This window comes from Neovison vison, chromosome 7 (assembly GCF_020171115.1).
Source record: "Neovison vison isolate M4711 chromosome 7, ASM_NN_V1, whole genome shotgun sequence".
Lineage (NCBI taxonomy): Eukaryota > Metazoa > Chordata > Mammalia > Carnivora > Mustelidae > Neogale > Neogale vison.
Window position 1 is genome coordinate 26,699,915 of NC_058097.1, and position 24,381 is coordinate 26,724,295.

The window sequence follows — 24,381 nt, forward strand, 5'->3', positions numbered from 1 at the left end:
ACTTAGCCCTTACTTTGTTTCAATTAATTTTATAATAATAATTGGTTTGTTTATATTTCTTCCAAGATTTCTTTGAGTAACTTTTATTTCCTAGGAGGTCATCCACTTTACTCAAGTTTTCAAAATTATTATTATTATTTTTTAAAGGTTTTATTTATTTATTTGACAGAGAGAGAGATTACAAGTAGGCAGAGAAGCAGGCAGAGAGAGAGAGGAGGAAGCAGGCTCCCCGCCGAGCAGAGAGCCCGACGCGGGACTCGATCCCAGGACCCTGAGATCATGTCCTGAGCCGATGGCAGCGGCTCAACCCACTGAGCCACCCAGGCGCCCCAAGTTTTCAAAATTATTTATAAAAAGCTGAAAAAAGTCTCTCAAGGAACTGCTGTTTCAGCTTCCCATGAGAGGCATGTGAAAGTCTGGAGACAGCCTAAGCAGATTCCTTACCTTGGCAAAATGATTTTCTCTTCAGCTGTGAGGAAGGCGTAGTCATTAAAAGTGCTAAATTTCATAGATGGTGGATATTTGAATGGTTTTGCTCCAAAATTGAACTCACATTGTTGATATGACATGAAACTAGCTGCAGCAAAAAATCCAGACCTACAAATAAAAACAAGGACAGAGGTCAAGAGAATTCATGAAAACAGAATAAAGCTCATACACAAAGTGGCTTTGAGATGTACCCTAGCAGAAAAGAAGGGTAACAGATTCCGTTTACTAACCTAGACAGCACTGTGACCCTGACAATATCCTGCCCTCATCTTCCTATATCAAACTTCAAGACAGATATGGTATGATCAAATGGGCCCTCAATGACTTGAAATAAAATGATTTCTCATCACAACTGACCACATAAATAGAAAAAGTCTTCTTCTGGAGAAAAGTGAATTCCATGAATCTACCAAATTTTTGACTGAGGAAAGCTACTTACACAGTAGATGAAAAAACTTGCTTCTCAGGAGGCAGCTGGTTGCCATTTAAAAAGAAGATCATTTGCTTTTCATTCAAGTCTAACAGAAATCCCACTGTGTCTCCTAGTGGATAAAGTGGAACATTGTTAGGGTAAGGGTGTACACCCCGGCCAGGGTTCTGCTTAGTGTCTCAGGGTTAATTATGTCACTGTATTAAATCTGCATCTGTAGCTATGTATTAACACATTCATCCTCCTTGCTTTTTCTGAAGCTGATCTAATATTTTAATGTACATGATGAAGAAAATGCTGCTAATTAATCAACTGTAAGCTGTATCCCAAATTTGAGGATGTTAAAATGTGGGAAAATGTGCATTTTGGGATCAGTGAAATATGGCAAGGTCAAAATATTGTGCTTCCTTGCCTCTCTAGTGAGTTTTAACTCCTAGAGGTAACAACTGTCCAAAAGCAGGTCACATACATACATACATACATACACACATACGTATATATAAAAAACCATTCATCTTTACTCAAAGTTTTTTGCTTTTACTTTTTCTTTTTCTTTTTAAGAGGTTATTTAATTTTTTTTTAAGATTTTATTTATTTATCTGAAAGAGAGAGAGAGAGACAGCGAGAGGGAACACAAGCTAGGGGAGTGGGAGAGTGAGAAGCACGCTCTCCCGCTAAGCAAGGAGCCCGATGTGGGGGCTTGATTCCAGGATCCTGGGATCATGACCTGAGCCAAAGACACTTAATGACTGAGCCACCCAGGTGCCCCAGTTTTTGCTTTTTCAACTGTCAAAGGTAAGCACATGAAATTATGATAAGGAATATGGATACTCAAAGCTGGTGGAGGAGAATTTGCCAATAGATGGCAAAAGCCATGAAGTCCTGTATCTCCCAGGCATAAGAGTTTCCCTTCCAGGGGGTTATCCTGGGAAACCAGAATGGCTTATTATATTATTTTATCATAGTTTAAAAAAAATAAAAATAAAAAATGTAACTCTCCAACCTCTCGGGGCACTGGCTGGTATAGTTCAATGATATAACGGGTTATTGAAAAAGCCATTAAAAATAATGTTATTTTGGGGTGCCTGGGTAGCTCAGTTAGTTAAGTATCTGCCTTCGGCTCTGGCCATGATCTCAGGGTCCTGGGATGGAGCCCTGCATCAGGCTCCCGGCTCAGCAGAGAGCCTGCTTCTCACTCTCCCTCTATCACTTCCCCTGCTTATGCTCTTTTCTCTCTCTCAAATAAATGAATAAAATCTTTTTTAAAAATGTTATTTAATGGGGCGCCTGGGTGGCTCAGTGGGTTAAGCCGCTGCCTTCGGCTCAGGTCATGATCTCAGGGTCCTGGGATCAAGTTCCGCATCGGGCTCTCTGCTCAGCAGGGAGCCTGCTTCCTCCTCTCTCTCTCTGCCTGCCCCTCTGCCTACTTGTGATCTCTCTCTGTCAAATAAATAAATAAAATCTTAAAAAAAAAAAATGTTATTTAATGACCTAGAAAGTTGTTCAAGGCATATAACAACAGCAAAAAATAGATGCCAAATTTTAAATGTTTAAAAAAGATTACAAGGGATTTTCATTTTGCTTTTCTCCCCCATTTTCCCAAGTTTTATGCTAAACATATTATATCAGTAATCCTTTTGAAAATTATTAAAAACACAAATGAGGCAATCTTTGCCGACAGTGCCTCTATCTTATCCCTTACACATCACATCTTTGTCCATTAAAATATTTTAAGGCCTAACATCACAGATGCCTCATCATAATCAGATGTCTTCACCTGGTTGATAAATTCATGACAGAGAGGAATGAATACCTTCTTTCCAGCACGGGTGTAGGTGAGGCTTACTTCTGGCATTATACCAAATCAGCTGCCGGCAGCCATCGTAAGCACAGGAGTATTCATCGTCCCCAATGCCGTAGCCTTCCTGGAGGGAAATAAGGCTCAGAAGATTAGCAAGCTCTGCCTGCTGTTTTCTGGGAAAAGATGGCGTGTCTTTTGTAACCATCAACCTGGTGGCTGGAATTTGAAGCTTTCTGGATGAAGGGAGTCTATGGTTCTTGGAAGATACCAAAATTCTGACCTCAAGGCCTGGTTCTCTGTGACTAGATAATGACTTCACCAACAAATATCTCCCGGGTTTCACATGTGTTAGTTCACTGAATCCTCACTAACCACTTTGAGACTGGTGGCAGGATACTACATTTTAAGAAGAAATAGAGGGTTCAAAAGTCCGAGAGGTCAACCATGTTGCCCAGTGGCAAATCATTACTCAGAAAGTCAAGTCTGGATGCTGGAATCTTCTAATTCCAAGACTGGTGCTTTCCACTTCATTGCAGCTGGGCAAATGTCTTTCTTGCATGTAGCAGACTGCATAACAACCACATGCTCAGAAATTTCAACACTGGAGACAAGAGAAAGGTTATAGTGGACGATCAACTAATAGCTGTTCTGAGGTGAGCTCAACTGGAGCATCATTTAGGTCCTTGGCAGCTCCTTTTATTACTTACTGCCTTTTAACTATTTCAGTTGTTTTACAGTTAAAACATGGATGGGATCTTAAGAAATTATTTTAAGTGTTTTTTTTTTCCTTAAAGATTTTATTAATTTATTTGAAGGAGAATGAGTGAGAGAGAGCACAAGCCAGGGGAGAGGCAGAGAGAGGGAGAAGCAGCCTCCCCACTGAGCAGGGAGCCTGACATGGGGCTTGATCCCAGAACCCTGGGATCATGACCTGAGTCTAAGGCATATGCTTAACTGACTAAGCCACCAGGGGCGCCTATTTTAAGTGCTTGTGAAAAAATAGAAGAACCATGTAGATCAGATAGCTGTTATCTTTAAAGGTCATTAGTGGAAAAAAGGTTTGAAAATATGGGCTAAATCCAAGTAAGATCTCAGGTTTTGGTGATGGTCTGCTTGTTTTATGGGGATAAACAATGCAGTGGAGATCGAATCCACCTGTTTTTTTTGTTTTTTTTTTTTTTTAAGTAGGATCTGTGCCTAATGTGGGGCTTGAACTTATGACCCTGAGATTAAGAATCGCATGCTCTATCAACTGAGCCAGCCAGGTGCCCCAGTGAGGAGAGCAAATGGAGAAAAGACTCAAACACATTCCTTCACTACTTAAGACTACAATATAATGAATTCTGTGAGTGTTCTCCAAAGTGAGGCTTCTGAACTAGCTGTTCTGAATGCACTACTCAGACTATTCAAGAGTTAAATAAACTTGCATCTACTTGTTTTCAGGCAGAGAAGAAATTCATCAATCTACTAGAAACAACACTTTGCTATTGCCTCCTTTCAAAACCTATTGTAAAAAACTTATTTTTTATTTTATGGGTGTTGGGCAAAGGCAAAGGCAAGCAATTCTTTTCTACCTTCACTTTCTAATGTCCTACAAAGTCCTCGATGGAACAATGCAAAGAAATTCCTAGAAGATTCCTAGCGACAAGAGTTGGTTAAGAGCAGACTTTACCACACAATGTCTTCCATCCCGGGATGATTTTCACAGTACAGCAACATTGTGGGACAAACATGGAACTCTAATAATTTCAACCACAGATGAACTCTTCAGACTAAGATGTAGGTCCTTCTGCCAAGCAGAGATGCACTTTAAAAATCCCTTTGAGATGACATCTCAGAGAGCAATCTAGATGTACCCTCTGTCAACCTGAAAACATTCCTAGCAGGACTAACTATGGTTTTCATTGATTGAGACAGGTAAATGAGACAACAGGGTAGCTAGCTTAGCACCTGGAGTGATCATTTTGATCTACTTGTTTATGGTCATGTATATTTTAGTAATGAAAACATTACTAAAAACAAAGAAAGTTTTTAAAAAATTTTTAAAAGATTTTATTTATTTATTTGAGAGAAAGAGAGAGTGAGAGAGAGCATGAGAGGCGAGAAGGTCAGAGGGAGAAGCAGACTCCCTGCAGAGCCGGGATCCCAATGCAGGCCTCGATTCCAGGACTTCGGGATCATGAGCTAAGCTGAAGGCAGTCGCCTAAACTGAGCCACCCAGGTGCCCAAAACAAAGAAAGTTTTATCCATAACTTGTCACTTAGGAAATATTCTGAATCATGTGGTGAACACCATCCTTTTTTCTGCTGTCCAGCATTCTAACCCCCTCTGGTTTTAGGGAGTGTAATGAAGATACAGTGTCCTGCTTCCTGCTCTAGAGGTGGAGGGGCAGGATGTAGGCTTGGCCAACTGGACCCTTCCAGCAGACACCCACGGTGGTCTGAGTGACCCCACATGGAGTGATGGTGAGGGACTTGTGGGAGAGGTGTTGGCATCCTGGCCCCTAAAACACTGGCTATTGTATTTCTTGTCTCTTGACTCTTGGATGTTGCCTTGGTGCCCGTTTGCTTCCAAACCCCTCAAGACTCTGGGAGTTTTTAACAGGCTTCCAAGTTATTCCCCCTTTCTGTTTAAGATAGCAGAGTCATTTTCTCCAAGGCAAGGGGCTACAACAGGGGAAGGAGCATGGGTTATTTGGACCAGGGTCTGGATTCTTCTCCAGCACTTGGGGGCTAAGTGACTATGGGCAAGTCTGTAAATTAATTTGTCAGAACCTTACTCTCCTCATCTTTAAATGGGAGAATAATACCTTCCCAAATTCTTGAGAAGATTAGAGACAGTATGTGAAAGACCTGTCACATGGTAGATGCTTATGAAAAGGCAAAAGATATTTTAGATAACTCAAAATGTACCTTAAAGATTTGCTCCACCGAAACCTCCATAAAAATATACAGCCCAGTAAGACAAAATATTCTTTAAGGTGACCTGAACAAGGGCTATCCTTAAGCTTCTTATTTTAAATTCTTTTTTTTCCCCTTAAGATTCCTAAAATTTATTCACTGGAGAGAGAGAGAGAGAGCACAAGCAGGGGTGAGGCGGAGAGAGATAGAGAGGGAGCACAAGCAGGGGAGAGGCAGAGAAAGAAGCAGACTCCTTGCTGAGCAGGAGCCCGATGCAGGACTCCATCTCAGGACCCTGGGATCATGACCTGAGCCAAAGGCAAACACTTAACCATATAAGCCACCCAGGCACCCCTAAGCTTCTCATTTTAATGCTTGATCTCTGAGCCCAACACTTTGATCATCCTTTCAAAACCAAAGCCTAAGCAATAAGAGTTAAAACAAGAGGCAGTGTGGATGGACTTCAAGTCTTCAAGAAACTGGGTGTATCTACGGATGACTTATTCCATAAAACCACACCCTGTCTATACAAGCAAAAAGATTCAGAATTGCCAGAACAATGTCCATCTGAAGCAAAGTTTTAAGTTTGGCAACATGATTAGAATCCTACATTTGGGAAAGGAGATCTCAGACTTCACTGATTTCTAACAGGGAATCAACCAGTACTTGGATCAGGGAAAAAAATGTTATTCATTACTTAAAGAAAGAAATTAAGTCTACTAAACAATTCAGAGGACAGGAAAAGAGATTTTAAGCCTCTTAATTTGAGGAGCTGAAGTTTTTGCAACTATTGGGAGAAATCAGTTTAATCCACCAGAAAAAATGATCCAGCTTCACCAGTTATTAAAATAAAATGTTTTTGATATTCAGAATCAGATATACTACACCTAGATCTGTGGTGTGTTTGCTAGCAAATGAAGAGAAACAAATGCTGTATCAAAGCTTCCCCCCTAAAGGAATCCATCTTTCTTCTAGTTCTGGAGCAATTTTTTACATCCAAAGGAGGAGGCTCTCTAATTCTCTGAGATTTTTCCCATTTTCAAATGTGAAGAAAACAACTACTGTAGAACAGGAAGGAGTCTGAATTCTAGTCTGAGATTCTTTAGGTCCCTCTTTTAGGCTGTTTTCTCATTTGGGAAATGGAAATTATGACCGTAAACACTGTGGTGGGAATCAGATGATTGGCTCTGAAATGACAATGCTCTGGAAATAAAGACTTTTTCCCCCCAAGTCCTAAAAAAACTGTCTTCAGGGCTGTCAGGGCAACTGATACCACCTGCTTTAAATCAGGGCCCAAGGTGAGAACTAAGAGACTAACTGGCATTGTTCTCCAGACCCATGTACTTCTGACTTCATGGTGCCACAATTGAGCCCCACACTTCCAGGTTTTACTGAAGGTCCAGTCAATGAGGAGGCCCTTCATCAGGGAAAGTTCCCAAAGAAAGCAATTGTAGATGGAGTCTAGTTTTCTGTCCTGGACAAGAATCTGACCTCTCTACTGGCCCTCTTCCTCCAATTGTCTCTCCAGCAAGGAGTTTAACAAAACACCATGCACAATTCTAAGACATTATATAGCCTCACTGAAAGGGGCCCTTTCAAACTACACTTCTGGCAGGCAAGCTCAGTTTGGTTCACTTCTAAAACCCATCCATATGGGAGAGTGGTATTTAGATGAACAAAATAATCCAAGGGGTTTTCCCAGTTCAAAGGGCAAAAATCCTGTCCATAAAAGATTCCAGATCAAAACTGGATTAATTCCAAACAGCTTAAAATTGGAATAACTCAAGAAAGCTGTTCAGGCTGGGCATCTGAAGGGTATAAATTGGCAAGAAATCAACATCTGTAGGAAAGGGAGGAAACCCAGCCTCGGACACGCAAGTAGCGGGAGCCAAATCCTGCTTCCCCTAGCGGGTTTCATCTTCCCTCTTTACATGACAGCTTTCTACAACAGAAGATAAATGCTAAATATTGGAAACAAATGTGCCCACTAGTTACAAAGTAAAAATCAAGTAAAAGAAGTCAAGCCAACATTTAGTATTTTATGAAAGGAAGAGAATTCCTACAAAGTTCTTAGAGCTTAAACGTGAGATAAAAGGCATCACGGGTTCCAGTATAAAAACAGAGCCAGAAAAGGGTGCCTGGGTGGCTCAGTGGGTTAAAGCCTCTGCCTTCAGCTCAGGTCATGATCCCAGGGTTCTGGGATCGAGCCCCACATCGAGCAGGAAGGCTCTCTGCTCAGCGGGGAGCCTGCTTCCTCCTCACTCTCGCTGCCTGCCTCTCTGCCTACTTTTGATTTCTGTCAAATAAATAAATAAAATCTTAAAACAACAACAACAACAACCCCCAACTGAGCCAGAGATCTGGCTGGGCTGGAGGAGAGCCTACAAAGACAAAGGACACACCCAACACCCAACCTCTAGGTGCAAATTTAAAACTCAAGGTGGGGAAAAAAACCCAAGGGACAATTTCCCTTGTGTCTTCCTATTTCAGAACCAGGTTAGCAAACTCCTGTGAGGTGTCTGGCAGCATTTGGTTCAGCCCAAGAAACGATCATTGTGCAAACCTCTCCGGAAATTTGTGTCCTCCACCCACTCTCCAAAAAGCTGCTGTTGTGCCCGTTTACACCGTTCTCTAGGGTACTCACATGATTGAGAAATTTGCTGTCTCGTGTGGCCCAGCCGATCTGCATGACACCAGAAGTGATCACGGTGACTTCGTAGTACCACACCCCCGCATCCACGCAAAAGGTGCAACGCACGCTTTCAAAAGAGGAGGCATCGCAGCGAGCCTGGCAAAACCAAAGTGTGCGACAGCCCCCCATCAGTGCCTGAGACTGTGGAAGTTAGGTGAACACCCAGAGGTGGAATGTCTTTTCCTTATTAAAGCTTCTGGTGGACACTCATTTCTTTCTCCGTGCATCCTCACTGACACAAAGTGCAAAACAGAATGAAGCACACATATCTCTTTTGTAGCTTTACATCTAGGGAGTTCTAACAGGGCTGGAAGGCCTCAAAGATGGCTGTAGTAAGCATTAACGAGGGCTACTTTATGAAGTACCCTTCCGATACAATCTTATGAATGCATCAACATGGCCTAAGCCTGCACTTGTTAGGATGCAGAGAGGGGAAGACACTGAAGGGTATAAGATGGGGTACCTAAAAATAACTGAAAGCAGAAAACTACAGCAGGCATTTGGCAATAACATAAGATCAAAGAGCTGTCTGCAGCCACTCTTCAAACGGCTCTTTAATCTTGACGTGTCTTGTGCCTGATGGTGCCACCTTCCTGTACATAAGCAGCTTTCATCAACCTGCACCACCAAAACGGCAACATTTCCAACATACAGGAGGAGGGGAAGCGCTAGCCAGAATATAACTGGTAATGCAGGGATTCAAAAAGGAAGGACCTCTTTTAGAAACACTAGTCTTTGCACCTTTAGCTGAATAAAGAGGCAGAGATTGAAAACAGACATACTTAAATCAAATTGTCTATAGGGAACACACTGAGGGTTGCCAGAGGGGAGGTGGGGGGGTGGGGAGAGACTGTATTAAATGGGTTGTGATGAGCACCAGTGTTGTGTGTTAGTGATGAATCACTAAATTCTATACCTGAAATTAATATTGTACTGTATGTGGACTAGAATTTAAGTAAAAACTTGAAACTACAAAAAAAATTCAAATTGTCAAATATTAATAGTGCTTACTATGTATATGGCACCAAGTGGGATATTAAGGAGTTAAATAACACCGCAGACACCCTCTCCCTGCCACTTCCACCTCTACCCACTCTTGGAATATGACATAAACTTCCATCTATTCTGCAAGAAATGGCTCTTTGTTCAGAAGCAGGGTGTGAAAATGGGAACAAGCTCTTTCCCCTGCATGTTCCGTCCATAAAAGCTTTACCTCCAAGCCGTGAGGCGAGATCTTCAGGTACTCGCTGACATCGTTGCTGTTCAGCATGGCCCTAATGCTATTCAAGTCCACTTTCTCATAGGTCAGCTGCCTACTGTCTTTTAAAACTGCAAAAGAAAAAGTGGTCATGTTTCTAAGGCAGGCTGTTGTGGGAAAAACCTAGTGTCATCGTGGGCTGCCATTCCAGCTAAGAAGTGGAGGTGCCCAGAAATGGCAGAACAGGTAGGGAGACTTCAAACCTTGCCTTTCTGCTGTATGACCGTATGAGGATCAATCAAGCAAAAGCTGGGACAAGCTACGACGGCACTGCCAGGTTTCTGCTTCTACTCCCTGTATTTGTTATTGTGCATGCAACAAAATGCATGTTCTACTTTTCTGGAATGATTCTGTCATGGGAACCACACAGGCTGTGCACAAAGCAACTCTCCACAACGTTGTGGCAGGAGGAAGGGTACACACATCCGGCCATGCCTTAGCACATGTGCTAACTGTGCTGGGGGATTTAGTAGCAGGATAGTTTTAGTTCTAGCAGCCCTTGAGGAGATAAAGAAAAGCCAGGAGCAGCCCTCTTGGTGTAGGAAAGATGTGTCTTGAGTTTTGAAGAGCTATATCAGGACAGGGAGAAGAGTAAAGAGAGGGAACTCCAAGCGAGGGAAAGGCCTAGAGAGGTCAGGATGACTGGGGCCTGCTTGCAAGAGAGTGAGGAGACAGTCTGTAAAGGGAAGAGCTGACTGGACTCTGCCATCTGATTAATGGCCCGGATGTACCAGGAAGTGGGGTACCGGTAAAAGTTTCTGAACAGGAGGGTGCTGAAATTAGAACTATGCCATATAATTTTCATCTGGAGGGTCCCTAGAATACTTTCCTGCTACAATACAGCCAACTGACAATATCAGCCTTTTCAAGGAAAGTGTCACACTCACTATTACAAAATGAAGAACAGTGATCCTATATAAAGAATGGGTTTGGACATGGAAGCAGGAATTTTAACAAAGGACAATGCCTACTTACAGAGATTGTCTAAGCTCCACTGGGCACAGAAACCGACTTGACGCTTCAGATAATCAGGATCATCAGCCCAGGACTCCAAGGTGACGAGTCGGTCACTAATACTGGATTCAGAGATAGTCAATTTATTTTCACCTGTTGGGGAAGACAAGACAACTTAAATCAACCCTGAAAGAGTAGGAGGATTTGCGGGGCAGGTAAGGGGTAGGAAGGAGTGAGGAAAGGCCATCAGAAAACGTGGAAACTAGAATAATGACATAGTCCAAGAGCCTCAACTATTTTCTGGGAAGTAGCAATCTCATCACTAACTTTTTAGCTATAGAAAGTGAGTAACCATGATCACAAGTGTTGATTCCTGGGTGAGAAGACTCTTGGCTTCTGTCCCTGTTACTGGCCGTGAGGCATCTATCCACATAAAAACGGAACAGGTGCATGTCTGATGAGGCTCAGAGCGTATATGCTCATCCAGTAAGTAAAAAAAATAAGATTTTTAACAACCGATACAGAAGATCATTAGTGCAATAAGTCACTATACCTACTTGTCTGTGCAAACTTTTCCAGTGCGATAAGTGCAAAAAGCATGACTGTGGGGTGGGACTGTAACTTCTGAAAGACAATAAAAGATAAAAAACAAAAAGCAAAAACATCAATCCCCTGCAGAGGTGGCAAGTTAGCAATTTCCTTTGTACCCAGTATGTGCTAGATTTGTTGGGAGCAGTCAGAAAACTTTTACTCTTCTATGTCCTCAGTTGTCTGTTTGCTAATACTGTTAGTAATGAGGAACCAAGATGGAGTCTCATAAAATCTCCTATTATTTTTTGGAAATCACTGGGTCCATTGATAGATATGCAGATTTAAAAAGTATTTTGTTAAAAGCACTATGTTATTCTACTTAGTAACACTTGTATTAGGGCTTTGCGAAATAAGACTATGCTCATTCTTACATTCATTTAAGCAAGCAAACAGAAACCGAGAATTGTAGCTAAGAATGACTTTTATTCAGAGCCCTTCAAGGGTTACCCCAAGCTCCAAAATGACAAATGATGAAAGGAACAACTAATGGCTTAGTTTTCAATCTGTTCTCTGAAAGGAACTGCGCAAATGCTGATGGTGGGTGGGAGAGCGCTCTTCCAGTTACAGTTAACTTCCCATCACAGGTGTTCCCATTTAAAGAAAGGTCTTCCTGCTTAACATCACACCTGTTCACAGCCATCCTTTCCCACAGCTCCGTTAGGAGCAAAGGAACTCAGAACATGCGATGATTCCTACTCACGTCCCTGGGGCTCAAAGGTTCTGCAAAGCTCATATAACCACCAGCCCGCCCCACAGTAAAGCTTGTTCAGCACTCTGCTTCTTGCCATACCCACTTTTCAATCCCTCTGTCTGGTTTTGCAGGCCCCAAGCCCTCCCCACGAAGCTGTCCAGGCCCATCCTCCTGTCTCTGAACACTGTCTCCTGATCAAACGATTCTCTGTAATATGCCAGGAGCATGGCCATTCCTATCTCTGGGCTTCTGCTGGTGATGCCTTTAGTCAAGAAACCCATTTTTCCCTCCGGGGTGCAGGGACTAATCCTGATCTATGATGTGATCCCGCTGACGGCCCAAGTTCATGAGGAAGCCTGTTTCTCACAGCTCTCTCAGCTCTCACCATCCCTATCTTCCACCCCTCTCCGTCACCCTCTCAGAACTCTTGTGGTACTTAGTCTGAAGGACACGATTTTGCCCTTAACCACATCCTGTCATAAAATGGAGGCTAAGTGGTTTGTCTGGGTAGGGCAGTTTTGTTCCCTCAGTCAATCAGGAAGATTCTTGAGGGCAGAGGACTGTTATACTACTTTTGTATCCCCACAGTGCTTGCTTAGCATAATGGTGTGTGTTTTAAGTACATATCATACAGGTACTGAGAAATAAGGTCTTTCAGATGTTGAAGAAGGCCAGTGCTCACTAGGCCTGCAAAAGTAACTTTTACAAATACAGACCAGTCAAGTCTGCAGTCGGCCTGTGTGAGCGATCTGACAGCACCACCTCAGCAAACCATGAGCGTCACAGACAATAGATCAAATACTCTATGGCAACAGTTAGAAGAGCGGTAGCCAGGGAGGGAGGGAAGGAGTAGAGATTTATAGACACTGGCAATCTGACCTGACAGTTTCCTGGCTGGGAATGCCATGTAATTTTGTTTCCACTGTGGAGGTCTCTACTACCATTTGGCAGACTCTAAGGACACACACAAAAGCTAGTCATAGTAGCTATCTTATGACTAAATTCAAAACCAGACCAGCTTGGCTGCTTTTGCTTGTAATGAATTCCTATCCCACCCTCATTTTTTTTTTCTGTTTTCTTTTTTTTAATAGGAGGGAATAGATAAACACTCAGGAAACACCTGCAAATAAAATTTATAACCGATTCCATTCTCTGTGCCAGTGGTTAAACTGCCAATTTTAGAAAAATGCACAGTTGTAGATGACTAAGAAAAACTAGCTTTGATACCTTACTTACCAGACACTGTAGCAAATATTCCAGTATTCCCGGGCTAAGTAAGCCTATACTTGCAGGACCTAGACAACACAACAAACATGAGATATAATGAAATGGGCCATATTCTTTCTTATCAGTAATTAATAACAATAAAATTGATTTGTGAATTGTTTGACAGCTACTCTCATGCACATTGTCTTATTTAAGCCTCCTGCTCTGAGGCAGGGAATAGCGGTGTTCCCATTTCACAGCTAAGCAACTGAACCCACGGTGAAGTGACTCATTCCAGTGCACTTGGGGTACACGTGGAAGAACCAGAGCCAGCATCCAGGTGTCCTGATTTTGAATTCGTTGTTTCTTTCTTTCCTTTTTTTTTTCTTTTAAAGATTTTACTTATTTATTTGACAGAGAGAGAGACAGTGAGAGAGGGGACACAAGCAGGGGGAGTGGGAGAGGGGGAAGCAGGTTTCCCATTGAGCAGGGAGCCTGATGTGGGGCTTGATCCCAGGACCCTGGGATCATGACCTGCATTGAACGCAGACGCTTAACAACTGAGCCACCCAAACACCCTGAATCCGTTGTTTCTTTCACGATACGTGATGAACTAGCCGAGGTATTCACCTGTATTTGGATATTAACTTGCCTAAAGTGGGTCATGTCCATAAGCAAGTTAAGTATCTGCTTCTCTTCTCAGGAACTGCTCCAATTTAATGTTCTTATTCCTCTTCCCCAACTAGTATGTCTCCACTATCTGGCTAAACTTTATAAAGTAAATACATGTATCTTATCTATTATATGCATAAATATATAACTACATAATCTTTATTTTACTGAATTTAGCCTTTTATTCCTAATTTTAAAGCACATAAGTAAAACTTGTTCTTTTAAGTGTCCCTCCGAAAATCCTCAAAGCTAAATTATATTGCACTCATCTCTTTGGCCTTTGAGTAATTTTTTCCCAGTAAGTCCCTAAATTTTTATTTATTTATGTATTTTTTGGTGGTGGTGGTTGGGACAAAGACCTTCCTTTCTGGTACAACAGGTTTGCTTAAAGACCTGCAGTGCAGTCTTCCCCTTTATGTCAAACAACTGAAGATCTTTCCTGGTAGAGGTTCCCAGAGTTACCTGCTAGTTTCTCAGCCAAGCAGCCTAGGACTGCAGATGTGTTCCTGTGTTTGGCAGGATGACCTGAGTCCTGGCAAGCTACTTCTCCATTTAAATTGAGAATTTCAGTCAATTTCTGGAGTGCATCCTAAAAACAAAAATGTACAAGTGGATTTCATAAATAGATTACTTAGGCTTTTTTCCCCCAAGGGAATAATTTGAGATGAAAGCTACCTCGCCAGCTATTAAATTAACTCAGAAGGAACATAAAGAAATGATATAATCCACCCAATGATGTCATTATTGATGGGAAATGTTATTTGATCAACCTGGAAGTTTTCTTACATGAATTGTTAAGATTTCCCTTCATTCAAAATGTACCAGTTGTATCAAAAATACATGATATACTCGTGAATCATTAAACAGACTAAATTCACCCAAATGCCAAAATGACTGATAACAACTGGGCCTTAGTAATGTTGAAGTAAAAAGTGACTTACAATTTTTTTTTTTTTTTTTAAATCAAGCAAGAGCAAATCTCAGCAGAGTTTTTGAGGCAAATTATAAAAGAAACCCATTATAAGCTTAGGCAAAGGTCAATTCATCAGTGACTAGGCCAAAGGCTTTTCTCTTCTGTCTGTAATGTTTTCCATGTTGTGCCTAAATGTCTGAGGCTTAAACAAATGAAAGATACCAGCATCCAAAATTTGAAAAAACGTAGTCCATAGAACATATGGACTAAGATAATGAAAGTTTGATACTTTTGTTCTATATAAGGGAAAACCAAGGTTATGCCAGTCTTTAATATGTTTAAGACTCACAAGTGCTTTCAGTGTAACAGTTTTTTTCTCTTAATAGGAAACATTAAAGAAAACCTTTTGTAATGAGAAAACTGTTTAGCAGGGGGTAAGAAAATAATCAGCTCAGCAACGTTCCCTTTTATGAACGTTCTCTTTTAATTTCAAATACAGATTGCCATTTCAGATATAAATGTTTTCATTTTTAACATTTTAAACTAAAGCTTTATAGTAAACTATTGACAGAAAGAGGATGTAGCACTTCATTAGTAATAAAAGGCGAGTTTATATAATAAAGTTGATACTGAATGAAATAGACCCCAAATGTATAAAGAGGAAACACATTATGTCAAAAGTCTTTGTGGATGTTCATCCTGTGTTTAAGCATAGGTGACAGTTTCATAAAAGCCAAGTATTGACTCACTTTAGTGGGCAATGGACATTCATCTAGTAACAATGTTATAACAGCTGGTCCCAGTGGATCTTCCAATGGAATAACTCTGATTAAAGACTGGACAACATCCAACCATCCTTCATCTAAGAGCAAATCAAGAAGATTCTATGAATGGAGCGACTATTTTAAAAACGTGAAAATACAGAACTTATAACACAAGGTGACTTCACAACAAAACAGAAACATTTCTGGCTTTTAAGCAGCTAACACTGGCATGGACATCGTCGTTAATTGTAGTCATGGTAGAGTCAAAGATTCTTAACTTATAGGAGCCTGGTGATTTGGAGGCATCTTCGTTTGGACAAAACTGAAGATATGGTCCTGGATTCTCAAATTATAACTAAAATAGTTTCAGCACCTTATTTATGACATAGGCATTTACTGAGAAGATTAAGTATCTGAAGCAGTTGGCTCTAATTTCAGATGACACTTAGGAAATTGAGGGACAAAAAATGTCCTCCCCATTCTGGAAGGGCTATGGTCAAAGATCTATCAGATCCCCCCAAATTTTTCTTTTAATAATTTTGGTGAAATAAAACCAATACTGAGAAGTATAGTTATATATTCAGGATGCAGTATACAGTGGTTATTAGTTATTACCCCTGTACAGGAAAATTTCCATAAACTAATGGCTTTTTTTTCATGATCATGTGTGTTAAGTACTTTTGGAGTCTTATTTAAAAAAAAAAAAGTGGCCACATTTTTTCATAGTCATTAACTCATTAGAAAGTATTTTAAGAAAACTTTAAGAAAAGAATACCTGTTTCTGCCATTTCGTGCAATGTAATCATTGAATAGGGAGGTTCCTGATCACTGAAAAACAAATAGTCAAGATATCAAAAGTGAAGAACTAAGAAATAACAATTCCAAATAAAAATTCCAACTGAAAGTGTGGGAGTGGAGAGAGAAAGAAGAAATGCATATGGGGAGGGACAGAAGAGACTGCTTCAGCTCCACTCTTTATACAACACATACAACATGAGCTCATTTCTAACCACCCTCTGTGAAGGCCCACAATTCAAATGGGTGGGAGGGCTTAGGAAAGGACCACCACTGGCCTGAAGTAAAAGCACAGGACTAAAACTGGAGGCCAGGTAACTACTTTCAGCTTTCCTTTAGAGGCTCAGTGCCAATGAGATGAGCGAAGAAGGTCAATATCATCTCCCTCCAACTTACCTCAAAAAAACACCAGGAAGGGAGATTATAATCTCAACAGAGGATTTACGGAAGCAAGGACCTACATAAACATCTTCATGTTTAAGTGTTCTTCTGGGAAATATCACTATTTGTTTGAACTTGATAAAATGGGTGTTAGAAGAAAAAGAAACCAAACTTAAGCAAGGAGCTATTTAATATTCTAGACACTGGAGGCACCTGGGTGGCTTAGTTGGTTAAGCATCTGCCTTCGGCTCAGGTAATGATCTCATGGTCCGGGGATCCAGCCCCACGCTGGGGCTGATGGTTGAGCAGGGAGTCTGCTTCTCCCTCTCCTCTGTACCTTGCCCCACTCAGGCTTGTGCCCATGCTCTCTCTCTCTCTCTCAAGTAAAAAATTCCTTATTTTTTTAAAAAAAGATTTATTTCTCAGATAGAGATAGGGTGCATGTGCAAAGTGCACAAGCAGGGGGAACAGCATGCAGAAGAAGAAGCAGGCTCCTGGCTGAGCAAGGAGCCAGACGCAGGACTCGATCCCAGGACCCTGGGATCATGACCTGAGCTGAAGGCAGATGTGCTTAACTGACTGAGCCACCCAGGTTTCCCGTAATTAAGTCTTTAAAAAAAATTCTAGACATTGCTCTAAAATGGCATTATATACCTTAATTCAGTGGGACTTCAGTCTGTGATCCCAGGAATCTTAAGGAGGTGCTTTAGGGGAGCTTCAATAATGAACAAAATACTTTCCATCAAATAACGGTAAATCTAATTACTCGGGGAATACATTCACATTTACTTACATACCGTGGCTCTCTGTTTTACTACGAAGAAAACTGCAAAAACTATTGTCTTCAATCATTTAATCCTCAGAAAAATCTTGTGATATGGGAATTATTAAGTTCATTTCAGGTATTCATTAGGTACTGCTTATTTGACATATCCTGTACCTTTCCATAACTAAGGGAAAATTTGCATTTAAAAGATTTGTCTTAAATGGTATAACTGACTGATTACAAGTATTTCTGGAGAGTAATCTGGCAATAATGAAATTAAATGTACCCAACAATACTAGACAAACTATTACACAGGTAATAGATGCATATGAGGTTATTTGCTGCAGTGCCACATTTGTAGGAACAAAAATTTGGAATTAGTCGAAGTGACCATCACCAGATTACAGGATAACAAAATAGTACTTTCAAGCATACAAAGGAATACTCTGCAGGAGTCAGAAGCAGCTGTAGCTTTACACACAATAACACAGGTCTCAAACATAATGTTAAGGGAAGTTAAAAACAAGATTTATATAACTGTATCACTTATGGGGTTTTTTTTGTTCTTTAGCTTATTTGACAGAGAGAGAGAGAGAGAGAGAGCGAGCACAAGCAGGGGGAGTGGCAGAGGGAGAGGGAGAAGCAGGCTCTCTGCTGAGCAGGGATCGTGCGGGGCTCTATCCCAGGACCCTGGGATCATGACCTGAGCCAAAGGCAGACACTAATCCAACTGAGCCACTCAGGTACCTCACTTAGGTAAGTTTTTAAAATCACACACAAGACACTAATATAAACTTCCTGTACAGACATAAATATATGGCAGGCAAATTGGAAGAACATACCTTAAATTCACGAGAATGGTTTCCCACTGATATTTGGATAGTGGGGGGCAAAGGAGACAATAGGGTTAGGGGAAAAGGAAAAAATAATAAAATTATGACAGAGTCAGTGACCAATAAAGACTATAAGGACCTCAATTCTACACAGATGCACTTAAAGGACATCCACAACCTTACATTAGAAAAAAAAAAGAAAAAAGATAAAGTTCTTCTTGGAACAGAACCGGAGCAGAAATTTCTGGTGGGAGGCAGGAGCTAAAGCCGTAGGACACTGTGGCTCACTGTCTTGAAACTAGACAGAGGTGACCAGGAGCCACAAGCCTGCGTGGTATGTAATGGGGACCAAAGCCCCACCTGTGAAGCTTGGACAGGGTTCCCCACTCAGTGAACAAAGTTGCATAAGTTATGAATGATCATAGGAGCTACAACTGATAATAAGCCCCGAGTCTCCAGTGACAGATAAGGCAAAGAAAGCCATGCAGCAGGGCGTGGGCTTCTCACAGTGATGTGGGAACTCGGAACCACCAATTTTAGGTTCAGTCATAGCCTGAAGGTGGATGGGGATGACAACAAAAGTGACGGGAAGAGAGATAGGCAGAAAGACAGTGTGATGGAGAGGGAGGCAGCACGTGCGCGTGCACACACGTGTGCACACACACACACACACACACACACACTCAGTGAGGAAAAAATTCCATCAGGACTCCGTAGATTATAGTTCCAAACCATATGACAATCTGAGGTCATATGACCTCAATATGAAGTCTCTACCAAAAAAGTGCAAATAATAGAACTTCAAAATGATTTTAAAATAAATGTATTTAAAGTGTGTTTCCTACAGCAACTCTCTCATTACAGCTTTAGAAACTGCTCTCCTCTCGGAGCAATGTCACCCCTTCCTAAGTAACAAGCAGAAAGAGGAGAACGATGAAGGCCCATCGCTCTCTAACTGCGACATCTACATACATCGTTTTATGTAAACTTGTACTAAGTCCATCTATCCTATTGTTCACGGTTAGCTTAAACAGCCTTATCAACTTTATAGGTTATGAAATTCTTCTCCTTCAGTAGCTTCTCAAAAGGAAGCTATGGTGACTAGGTTTGTAACTGTCTGAAGCTTGTTTTGCCATTAGAGTCTGTAACAGGTCCCGTCACACTTGCTGCTCATCTGCCCTATTTGTCCATTCTCAGAAGAGTCATAGTGATAATTCGGTACATGCAGGTTTAAGATAAAAGTGACCCTATTCCTCAAATTATGTATGCTGCTCACTTCATGTACTTCATCAACAAGTTCACTTATAATCTATATTTTCTAAGATCTTGGAGATAGAGCTCCTACCTTGCTCCCACACACTCTTAATCACTCTTTTAAAAAATATGGCAAAGTATTCTGTACCTGTTTTTTTAATGAGCTTAAAGAACACTGCTCATGGTTTACTTCCTTATTCAGGAAGGGCAACTTCTCCTTATAATTTTATGGTATGTTTTAAATGTCACCATGAAGAAACTTTAAATAACAGCTTCTAGCCCCTTGCCTGGGGTTGAGGGGTGAAAAATGGCATATATTTATATTCAATAAATATTTTCTATAAAAATATGAACATTAAATTAGTTGGGATACCAGAATTACTTCAAAGGCTGGTTTAATAAACTTAGGGAGGCCTTTCTGAACTGGTTATGGAGAATATTTGTAAGAGCCACCTTTCCCTAGCATGTTCTACAGCAGATAGAAAAATACGCAAAACAAATTTATTTCTATGAGGGAAAAAAAGCACCTCAGAAAAATATGCACAGGTATACCTTGCTTAATGCTCTAATTTTGAGGAATTAAAACGATTTTGATAAATGTGATGATCAAATAGTTAGATACTTAAATTAGGAGAGGCTCAAGCAAAAAGAACCCACATCTAACTTAAAAAAACCCCCACAAATGATCATCTATTAAGCAACTAGAATGTGCAAGGCACCACGCTAGATTCTTTATATGTATTATCTCATGATAATCTTTGTAAGAAAGATTTTCTTATGTCTTATAGATGAGGAATCTGAGGCTTAGAGAAGTAACTCTCCCAGTGTCATGTAGCTAGTTCAAGAGCTCAGCCAAAATCTGAAACTCGGTCCCTTGTGGTTCTAAAACTTTTGCTCCTAACTACTAAACTATGGTTAAGTCAAAATATTTTTTCAACTTGAACCATGTTCTCCCATTTCACTGTTATTCAATCTGGGATTTCATAAGTAGAGTTAGACAAAGCAGGGGAGAAATAAAAAAAGGTACAGGTGTGCCCTGCAGTTTCAATTTACAAGCCTCCCAAATGGATCTAAGATGGCCAAATGAGGGATACAAAAAGGGAGGAGGATATTCTCCTTGACCCCGTCCTTACATTGCCAACAGAAAGTGCATGCAGCCATGCTCTTGGAAAAATAACTCATCTTGACTCTGTGGTCAGTGGTGTAGACAGGCAAGCAAGGTAAGAGTTGGTCTCCGTGAAACTAGTTCCTACTGCAGCTTGCAACACAAACTCACTCCGTGTTTACTACATGCCCTAATGAAGATCGTAGCTTTAATTAGTGTTCTCTGCTATTGAAATGTTTAGACACTTCCAGATAGTAGTAGATGTAGCAAGTAAAAACATCAAGCCTTATAATTTACTCTGCCACTGGAGGAGAAATAAAATGTTCTCCCTTGCCTTGTAAGCTCATGGCTTGGTGAATATACTCTAATGAAAGGAAGAACCCCAAAGTTATGGTTCCTGTAGAACATTTTTCATTGCAGAGGGGTGACTAGGGAGTCAGATACTTACTTATCTACAAGAGTCCGTATGACTGCTAGTGTGTCCAGCACTAGCCCGTCTACATTTTGTTTCTTTCTCCTTGGCTCATGGGGTCCTCGGCCCCTCCTTGGTGGCCGAACAGGATCCCGGGGTTGGCTCCTCATGTCAGCAGTCGGTACTGCACTGTTCTCGGCCTGCTGCTGCTGGGTGTCTACACTGTCTTCTGCTCCGCTGTCATCTCGGCAGATACAGGAATTACCCATGGTAGCAGTGGCACCTCTAGTCCCCAGGAAGTGGGCTATGTGCTCCTCAAGAGTCAACAGCAGACCCTGGCCAAGGCTTCTGCTCACTAAGAACACGGCCCAACCAAAGACAATCATTTAGATAGTTTTCAGTTTTCCAAGTACTGTTTTCATAATCTGGAGTCGAGGAACTTGCATTCTATTTGTTTTTAACAACTCAATGTGGAAGAAAGTTGCAGAACTGATCTTCAGCATTATCAGTTACAGGGAATCTGGGTCATCCAGTGGCAGTTCTAAAAGAAAGGGAAGGAAAAATGAATCCAAGTTCATTTGATTACTCAAAACTTTCTTAGTTTGATTTTGTAGGCATTAGGATTACAATGACAAACCATCTTTGGTTATTATAGGTTTCCAACACAAAGAGGTACCTTTGCATAAGAAAATCAACAATTAAAAATTCCTTTTTATCATTATAAAGTTGATTGCTAAACCGTTCCCATGTAAACAGGAGTTACCATTTGGGAAAAAAAAAAAAAAAACACCATATGTGTGAGGAGCACCTGGGTGGCTCAGTGTGTTAAGCCTCTGCGTTGGGCTTAGGTCATGATCTCAGGGTCCTCGGATTGAGCCCCGCATGGGCTCTCTGCTCAGCAGGTAGCCTGCTACTTCCCCTCTCTCTGCGTGCCTACTTGTGATCTCTTGCTCTCTCAAACGAATAAATAAAATCTTAAAAACAAAACAAAACAAAACCGTGTGTTTGGTTCTACCCATACAGAAATACATTAGAAGAATGAGTTTCAAGGGCTCCTTCTGTGGATTCTGAAAAATGAACTCCTTTTTAAATTTAAATGTAGGAGAAAAGTTAGGATGTTTCAAACAGACTATCAAATTACAGATGTTTGTTGCTTAAAAAGTTATGATACAAATAATATAGCACCCACTCAATATCCAGAAGAATAAAAGGCAGAGTGTTTCTCTTGAATGCAATCACCAAACTGCACAGATTTCCCATTTGGAGGGACTCTTGAGAATTTACAGAATTTACACAAGCAGTTACAAAGTTTTTCTGTTATATTAGCAAGACTGGGGAAAGGCAAATATGTATCACAAGGTTACATTTTCACAATGATCAGTCTGTTGTAGGACATGTCTGATACAAAGTTACAAAGAAGGATGCACCAATTCTCTTTGTTTAAAAATACTGACTAAGCACCTTGTGCCCCCACCATGGAGGCACTGGGAGAACAAAGAAGGACAAGGCACAGCCCCTGTCTTCCAGGAATTAATGGATGGCCAGTCTCATCCCATTCAGTATATTCATCAACAGAAAACCTAATGATAGAAGCTGCTCTTCATTAAACTGAGAAAATCTGGCTAGGTTTAGAAAGGAGAATCTGGAAGAAGAAAATGGACAGGGTGGGCTTGGTAACAGAAAGTAAAGAATCACACCAAGACCTGGAGACAGGGCCCATAAGGGCACAAATGGACACATGAGGAATAGAGACTAGACTACTGGAGACCAGACTCTCTACATTTGTTATTTATAATTAAATCTGCATATATTGAGTACCCACTCAGGGGCAGATATAACTAAAATGTGTAATTCAATGGAACTGGAGGCCAGAGAAGTTACTTCCATTATGGGGACAGATTTGTAGCAAATTCTTCTAAATATTTGTGCAGTTTAATTACTGCTCATGGAGGAAAACCGAAGCAAAGGAGACAGATGGTAATAGAACATCTTTACATATACATATAATAATCTAATTTGTATAGAGATGGGAGGGACAAGAAAAGGAAGGGCACGAGGGGGATGGAAAGTGAGAAGAGAGGCAACAGACATTATTTCCCTCCAGATTACCAAGACAGCAACGGCCTAACCATATAATACCATTGGTGTTCTTTTCCCCTGAAACAGTCAGGCTGTCTTTAAAATTTGGAGATTATACTTAAGAGGATGTAACTGGAGTATGTTTACTGGAGTATGTGTCCACATTCTAAACCGGAAAGCAGTCCCATTACTGCAGGGACCAGGGGAGACAATTCCCCCAGATGTTAGATAACCAAGAGATTTCAGTGCTTAAAGGACAGAAGACAGAAATCACAAACAATGCTTTTAAGAGGGTCCCTGGTATAAATTTCAGTTGATCTTATACATTATGCTTCTTTCTGAAAAAGACCAAAACCTAACGTCCTTTTCACACAATTTTCAGAGGATACTGTTCAAACAATTCAGAGGACAGGGGGTAAAGAATCCAAGGTTTTCTCGCAGGTCTGCCCAGCTGATATGCCCCTAGTGCACTTCCTTGAAATGCCCAAATATTTACTAAAACTTTATCTGTTAACTTTTTAAAACAAAAAATGGATGCACGCTTATTTTTAAGACCCAAATGCTGCATACAGTCTATAGAAAAGTGAAAGCTGCTGAGAAGAAAGGCTTTCTTCATAGGCCATTCTCTTTCCCAGAGGTAACCCCTGCTAAAAGCTTCATGTGTCTGTTTTCATACCTATTATTATATACTCACAAAACTTTTTTTTAAAACTTAACTAGGACAATGCCATGACCATTGTTTTGTGGTTTGCTTTTTTCCCCTTACCAACACCTCTTTCTACGCGAGAATTTTTAAAACTACTCCTCATTCCAATTAAGACTGTATCAAAATCCATGCTGGCTTGTCATAGTTTCTTACTATGCCATAAAAATCTGTGTCTGAACCAACAGTACTTTGGGTATGGTAGAAGGAGTGGTCCAGGATTCAATACAAAGGAACTCTGGGGATGCTTCGTCTCCTGGCCAAGTGCTTTCTAACCCTAAACTGCTCCATGGTGTCAAGGTTACTAGAGCAGAGGAAATTTTACTGGCTTCTCTATAGCTTCTGAGCCTTTCCACATGCTCATATGGAAGCTGGGACAGGCATGACAAGCAAATAGCAGTGTCAGTTCAGCCAGACACATTAAATGGGGGACACACTAAGGAAGGGAGACCAATCAGGTATTAGAAAAAATTGATAATGATTTGAGAATGTCAAGGTGAGATTAAGTCCCAGAAAACAAAGTGTTAGAGCGAAGAAAACAGAGGATCCTTACAGCTTAATACCAATGCTTGTGAAGCTATTTAGATTAACAAGAAATCTGGGGAATGCCTGTGAGAAAGGCAATGGGTTGAAAAAGTTTGTTGAATCTCAGTCTTAAACATCATTTCATCCAAAATTTTTTTGCTAAACTG

At 40.8% G+C, this 24,381-nt stretch overlaps 1 protein-coding gene across 2 annotated transcripts in view; it reads right to left on the reverse strand.

The window, feature by feature from the left end:
* Positions 1-24,381, reverse strand: part of RSPRY1 (ring finger and SPRY domain containing 1) — a 44,695-nt gene that overhangs the window by 9,260 nt on the left and 11,054 nt on the right. For both annotated transcript variants that reach the window (XM_044256081.1, XM_044256082.1), the window contains exons 2-13: positions 20,944-21,448; positions 16,137-16,189; positions 15,347-15,459; positions 14,147-14,273; positions 13,043-13,101; positions 11,082-11,148; positions 10,546-10,677; positions 9,526-9,641; positions 8,265-8,408; positions 2,733-2,844; positions 929-1,031; positions 445-597 (exon numbers count right to left, since the gene is read on the reverse strand). In XM_044256081.1, the coding sequence (XP_044112016.1) occupies positions 445-597; positions 929-1,031; positions 2,733-2,844; positions 8,265-8,408; positions 9,526-9,641; positions 10,546-10,677; positions 11,082-11,148; positions 13,043-13,101; positions 14,147-14,273; positions 15,347-15,459; positions 16,137-16,189; positions 20,944-21,293 (1,529 nt within the window). In that variant the 5' untranslated portion in view covers positions 21,294-21,448. The remainder of the gene's footprint in view (positions 1-444; positions 598-928; positions 1,032-2,732; positions 2,845-8,264; positions 8,409-9,525; positions 9,642-10,545; positions 10,678-11,081; positions 11,149-13,042; positions 13,102-14,146; positions 14,274-15,346; positions 15,460-16,136; positions 16,190-20,943; positions 21,449-24,381) is intronic.